This window comes from Ascaphus truei, chromosome 1, assembly GCF_040206685.1.
Source record: "Ascaphus truei isolate aAscTru1 chromosome 1, aAscTru1.hap1, whole genome shotgun sequence".
NCBI lineage: Eukaryota > Metazoa > Chordata > Amphibia > Anura > Ascaphidae > Ascaphus > Ascaphus truei.
Window position 1 is genome coordinate 58,888,342 of NC_134483.1, and position 7,101 is coordinate 58,895,442.

At 39.9% G+C, this 7,101-nt stretch overlaps 1 protein-coding gene across 1 annotated transcript in view; it reads right to left on the reverse strand.

The window, feature by feature from the left end:
* OXCT1 (3-oxoacid CoA-transferase 1) overlaps positions 1-6,778 on the reverse strand; it is a 227,914-nt gene extending 221,136 nt beyond the window's left edge. Inside the window, exons 1-3 of the mRNA XM_075588804.1 lie at positions 6,572-6,778; positions 5,255-5,360; positions 3,466-3,556 (exon numbers count right to left, since the gene is read on the reverse strand). Coding sequence (XP_075444919.1) covers positions 3,466-3,556; positions 5,255-5,360; positions 6,572-6,679 — 305 coding nt within the window. The 5' untranslated portion in view covers positions 6,680-6,778. The remainder of the gene's footprint in view (positions 1-3,465; positions 3,557-5,254; positions 5,361-6,571) is intronic.
* Between the last annotated feature and the right edge of the window lie 323 nt (positions 6,779-7,101).

The following is a 7,101-nucleotide window of genomic DNA, read 5'->3' on the forward strand; positions in this document are numbered from 1 at the left end:
AATTTCAGTTTGGGGAATGAGTACTGCCAGCACAAACCGTGGCAAGTCAATTAAAACGATAATACCTTTTGTTGTGTGTTGCATCTATCAATGCAAAATCAGATGATTAAAAAAAGATTAACATGAGCAAGTTAAAAACAGACAAGAAACAGAAGGAAAAAAATAAGGACCAGTGAGGGTACAAATACTGTACAATAAAAAAAAAAAAACAGTGACCACTGGGACATACTAACAAGAGATTCTCATGTTATTCCGGGTCACCCCAGAGATGAAATTGAATATTTATGCAAGACCTTGCATGAAGCAATTTTTTAAATGGTTATGTAAAAAGATGGGCATATCTCCAGACTATTTCAGAGTTTAGCTTACGAAGCGTAACAAGCACAGTTAATGAACTGAATATGTCTGGCACAACAAATCTAGAGCATGTGATCACTAATACAAGAGCTATAAGTACACATTAGAAATATTTAAAAAGGCAAACATTAACTGAAAATTGTAGGTATAACACTTTCCAAATCAAGTAATTCAATAATAATAACTAACTTTTGTATTTCATATAGCGCTTTTCTCCCAATGGGACCCAAAGTGCTTCACAATTACAGTATAGTCCCTGCCCAGATGAGCTTACAATCTAAGGTTTGTGGTGCATAAGACACAGGAAAGATAAAGTGACTTGCCCAAGGTCACAAGGAGCTGTCTCCGGGATTCGAACCAGTGTCCCCTGACTCAAACTCAGTGTCGTTATCAGAAATAATAAAGTGAAGTGCGCTAATACACTACAAATAAACCAATGGGGTGAATAAACAATATGTTAATAGATGATATCAAAGTGAAGGTAAAGAAATAGTGTACTAAATTTACATGTAGTGTATACGTAGTATAATAATTAATAAGTGCAGCTATTCTATGGATGTGAAACACAGAAGACAGGACACACCGCTCACATAATTATTATAGATAATTTTCTTTTTGTATTATATTTTACATGTGTCATAATTTTGACACAAATGGGTGCTACCTATGTACAATAAGTTAATAGTTTTAACAATTGAATGAAAATTGTGACTTAATGACAAGATCATCCACAGAAGGTACATTTGTGGTGCACACCACACTAATAATGTTTAATTTTTAAGTGATTATATACAGTGAAGAACCTTGGTGAAAAGGTGAAAAAATTAAATATAAAATTAAAACTGACACATGGTGCTATCTTTTCTGATTCTTTTTGCTTTAACTGATCACAATGGTAAATACTACTTCAAAACTGTAGAATATATATGCAAATATGTCTGTTGACCATATATCCTCCTACTTGCCAGTACACATTCATTAGTTAAAGAGTTATACCTACAGATGTTAATAATGAAGTCTAGTAACCAATAAAACACTTCTAGATGCCACTGCAAGTCACATAGCCAAAATACACAATTTATATAGCAAAAATTAATTTTGCAGCATATAACATAGCTTTTGAAAGCATCACAATAATAAATGTTCACACAGAGGTAAAGTTGCACAGATATAATTGGGGAATCCCTATTTAGCTAAACTAGCATATGAACGCTGTTTGCCAAGTAACAGCACAGCTCCAACATCGCTGTCAAGTTTTACTCAGGAATACCTATCTCTAGTGAAAGCGATATGGATACACACTGTTGCTGATAACTGGCAACAAAACACTGTTAGATGGTAACGTAATACTTAGCTAATTTGTAGCCTTTCTAACACTCCAGCCACGATATACAGATAGAGGTCGTACGAAGCTGCACTGGCATCGGCAGCATCAGAATCAGAGGCACCACGTGACGTGACGTCACCGCGTCACTACACCCACGCCCTACGCGTTTCTCTCCAGCTGAGCTTCGTCTGGGGCAAGTGGATGACGGGATACACCAGCCAGCTGCATATTTATACCTTTTGCCGATTGAATAAGTATTCGCAGCTACTGCAGAACAACTGCTAATAAATGTTGAAATTGAAACATTATTAGCAGTTGTTCTGCAGTAGCTGCGAATACTTATTCAATCGGCAAAAGGTATAAATATGCAGCTGGCTGGTGTATCTCGTCATCCACTTGCCCTTGACGAAGCTCCGCCTGGAGAGAAACGCGTAGGGCATGGGCGTAGTAATGCGGTGACGTCACGTCATGTGGTGCCTCCGATTCTGATACTGCCGATGCCAGTGCAGCTTCGCACGACCTCTATCTGTATATCGTGGCTGGAGTGTTAGAAAGGCTACAAATTAGCTAAGTATTACGTTACCATCTAACAGTGTTTTGTTGCCAGTTATCAGCAACAGTGTGTATCCATATCGCTTTCACTAGAGATAGGTATTCCTGAGTAAAACTTGACAGCGATGTTGGAGCTGTGCTGTTACTTGGCAAACAGCGTTCATATGCTAGTTTAGCTACATAGGGATTCCCCAATTATATCTGTGCAACTTTACCTCTGTGTGAACATTTATTATTGTGATGCTTTCAAAAGCTATGTTATATGCTGCAAAATTAATTTTTGCTATATAATTTGTGTATTTTGGCTATGTGACTTGCAGTGGCATCTAGAAGTGTTTTATTGGTTACTAGACTTCATTATTAACATCTGTAGGTATAACTCTTTAACTAATGAATGTGTACAGGCAAGTAGGAGGATATATGGTCAACAGACATATTTGCATATATATTCTACCGTTTTGAAGTAGTACTTACCATTGTGATCAGTTAAGGCAAAAAGAATCAGAAAAGATAGCACCACGTGTCAGTTTTAATTTTATATTTTATTTTTTCACTTCTTCACTGTATATAATCACTTAAAAATTAAACATTATTAGTGTGGTGTGCACCACAAATGTACCTTCTGTGGATGATCTTGTGATTAAGTAACAATTTTCATTCAATTGTTAAAATTAATTCTATGGATGTGCCAAAAATGAATTCTTCATAATATACACATATAAAACCAGGGCAAACAAATCATAAATGAAAAAAAAATTAATAAAAAAAATCAAATAATACTGTTTTATTGTGATAAATATAGTTGAAGTGAAAAAAATATGGCAGGAATTCAAATGAAGAGTTTTATATGCAGCTCTTTAAAAAGAAAAACCAGCCTGAAAAGTGAAAAAACCTTCAATGAATGAGCAAGAAAAAGCTCTCAGAGTAAAATTGTAAAATATATGGATTTAATTGAAAATATAAAGATATATAAAAAGTGAATGCAGGTAGGTGCACACTCACTGCCACAGGTGTATGTGGAACACACAGGTTGGAATACCTCGCAGGTAATGTTCCCAGATAAGCAGGTGAACGGAGAAAATGTAGGAACCTCCACGTCTCGGGTGTTTCCACTGGTACACACATTTATTTTACATTTGAACTCTGGGTGCTTTTTCTTGTTTATTTGTGTGAGTCGGTGCCTTGACTCACTGAGCCACTTTTGGAATGAATATGCATACTGTACTTACCCTGCATTGTTGCTCACTGCTGTGAGTCCTTTTACACCACTGTTCAGAAGTCCTGCTATCAGGTTCTCTGGAATTCCACACAAACCAAACCCTGGGAGGGAAAATGTACATAATACCATAAAGACACGTGCTCTAAAACCATTCAACACTTGCTGCCACTCAGAACTAAAGCAAGTTTCATCTTTTTCAATTGCAGCTTTCTGCATTGAATAGTTTTTTGTTATACTGTACAAGAAGAAAACAAGAAATTGATGATTTGATGAGCAAAGCCATTTCCGCTGCAAGTATGTAAAAGTCCAAGACGTTACGGAGAGTACAACCAGGTTACATACTGTAGACGGGACGTTTTTCTTTGTAACGTAACACAATTTAAATCCAGTTGCAGGCATTTGTGTGCTAATATCATACTGTGTAACCCCCCAAAAAAGTGTCAACTTTGCAAATTGTTCATTTATAAAGTATAGCATTAATGGCTATTAATAAGGATCTTCAAATCTTGTTCTACATTTATTGGCTGACATACAATAAGTACCATTCACAAATAGTGTTGCGAGTGCCTGTGCAGTTTGTTTATACTGTACGCTGCATTCAAATAGTTACAGTATGGACAGTGCAGACAGAGTCCTCACTACACGAACACATGCAATATACAGGATGTGATGATCGCACAACGTTTCGCAGGTCGCAGCCGCTTCATTAGGTACACCGTCAGGGACTCCTGATGAAGGGGTTGTGAACCCGGAAACGTTGTGCGGTTGTCACATCTGCTGAATAAAAGAAGACATTTTGTATTCGCTCGAGTAGCATGTATGTTTGAGTGTGACGGATTCCCATTGTGTATATAGACACACAATAAGCCCCATAAGAAGTGGACAGATATGGCTAGCGCAAATACTGATGGTCAACATGCCCAAAAGTAGTTATACTAAAATTAGAAATATAGGCATAAAACATAAGAGTATAGCAGCAAGGACACACAAGATAGAACAGTTAAAGTCTGAGTGAAAAGTGTTTAATTAGATGAATATGGACACAGGACACTCCCAAGGAAGCCATATGTGGTCCTGGATAAAGTTATTGGCTAACTTCACTTTTATTCAGTTACCTTGCACAATAAGTCAAACAATCTTTACTAAATGAGGACAACAGCACGTTACCAGTTTTTGGCCAGACAATTGCTACATACTGTATTTGTAAAAATAATTGCAGAAGACAGGATTAAGCTGTACCCCACTAACCACCGAAAGACAAACTATCCAAGTCCAATTTTGTGTTAGGACTTCAATATTTATATTTGTACACCTCTTTCCTTTCTGCTAGAAGGTCTAGTATACATTGAGGATTACCAATAGGCCAGAATAAAGACTTAAATCTGACTCTAAATCACACATACTTAACCAATTCGCTCAGGTTTATTTATCTATAAGACAACTTGCTTTGCAATGTATTGCACAGTTTATTACTGTTTTGTTTGATCTTTGCTGTTTATCACTGGGAACGAGATGGGGTAAAATTAACTAAATGGCAGATAAATTATTCCAGTTCGCTTCATTTCAAACCTTAAACCACATTTGTATAGTGCATTTTTGAACAATCACAAATTCAAACTACACTCAACATGCCAAATTTTAAAAATACAGGTGCATGTTACATCATTTTTGTCCACAAAGTATTTTGCCTGTAAAGTCTAATTCCTTCCATCTACTCACATCGTTATATTTGTATGTTATTTTTTAATTATAAAAAATGTATAGGACCAGCAGTGATATCGATATCTAGTAATATTTACCACCAACTAGTAAAGTGGATCCGTCCGGTATGTCTTTTACCGCTTCCGCGGGATCCCTGTAGAATTTGGAATTCTGATGGCTGCTAGTGGAAAAAGAATCGCAAGTCTGAAGAAGAAGAAAAAAAAGAGAGAAATAAGTGAGTCAAACAGTTAAGGAGGAGAAGGTATAGGTTTGGGAGGCCATTTCACACACAACCTTGCACAGTTGACCTCACTTTACAATTTCATGGCCATGTTAAAAGTGGCACCTCCAGTGCTGTCAGAGACTGCAAAACAGTTATGGAGTTAAACAGAAAATAGCAAAAGGTAGTCAATCCCTTTTATACTTATTCTAGCATTTCATAAATTCACATCCATGTCATTGTTAAGTTGTACATTTGCAAATGTTACTGGTAATGCAGTTGAGCGGTTAATCAGAAAATGTGTGTGTGTGTGTGTGTGTGTGTGTGTGTGTGTGTGTGTGTGTGTGTGTGTGTGTAAATGTTACTGGAAGTGCCTAGACTCTAGCAAATAGCTGTGTAGGTGACCTTGGACATACATATACAGAGGGCATTTTTATAGCAGAAGCAAATAGATGAAGGGGTTTGAGCCACAGAATGGCAATGCATTGTATTTGCACGGTAACCGCATGCTCATATGCACCTGATATACCGGTAGTGATCACAGTATGGCAGACACTGGTGGAAGAGATTAAACCCAGAGCTCTCTCTCTCTCTCTCTGTCATTGCTACTAGACCAGTGCATACCCCGGTTGGCGAGCAGAGAGGGCACATTCAATGACACTGCCTCACAGCACACTCAGATTGTGTAAATGTTGACGTCAAGGTCGTTGTCTGCACGCCATTGTCACACTGTGCAGCGGAGCATACACTGAGCGCAGGCAGCATCGCAAGGAGGGGGGACCGTGCTGTCATGTTATTGCAGATCTGCTATTGTGCCCGCCGTGGGAATCAGACCTGAGCGGTATAACCAGCACTGGTGGGGACTGCCCCCTCTGCCAGCCTCACACTGCCAGCAATCAGCAGCACTGGTGGGGACTGCCCCCTCTGCCAGCCTCACACTGCCAGCAATCAGCAGCAGCTAAGCCTTCTCTAGGCCATCATGCGCAGCGCTGGGATCAGGCGATGCCAAGAGAGCCACTTTATATTCATGCACAAACGCCACCAGGGGAACCCCACACGGTGTGGTGTGGCTGCAGCAGGGTCTGTGTGCTGAAGCAGGGTCTGTGTGCTGAAGCAGGGTCTGTGTGATGTGCTGAAGCAGGGTCTGTGTGCTGTGCTGCAGCAGGGTCGGTGTGATGTGCTGCAGCATTATTACCTTGCTCTGCACACTCCAGGCTGCACTGAGAGCTATCCGTCTCCTCTCCCATCTAGACCGCAGGGTGATGCCTCTCCTGAGCGTGGCGAGGAGTTTGCAGGCAGACATCCTTTATTAGCAGCGCGGCTTCAGCTCAGCTCACGGTACAATAGGTTCAAGTCAGGACAAGAGAAGCTTCAGCAAGTGTAAAAGGAGGAGGGGACAGGCAGCCTTAGATCATTAGATGGGAGGGCCAGCGGAGGGGGAAGGAGGAGAGAGCTAGCAACGTGCCATGCTGCTGTCAGGGTCATGTGTGTGCGGTACCTGCAAGGATGCACAAGGACTCAGATTTTTTTGCATTTTGCAGCACTCTTGTATGTTATTGCAGACACTGTAAGCAGGCCCCACGTGTGCACATGTACATTAATGCTGCTCTCGTACGTGTGCCTGCTGGCACAGCCTGGAGGGGTCAGTGCAAGCTACCCCTGGCAGCAAAGTCATTCGTGGTTTCAAGTTCAGAGTGATCAACCCTGCGGCCATTAATCTCTGTC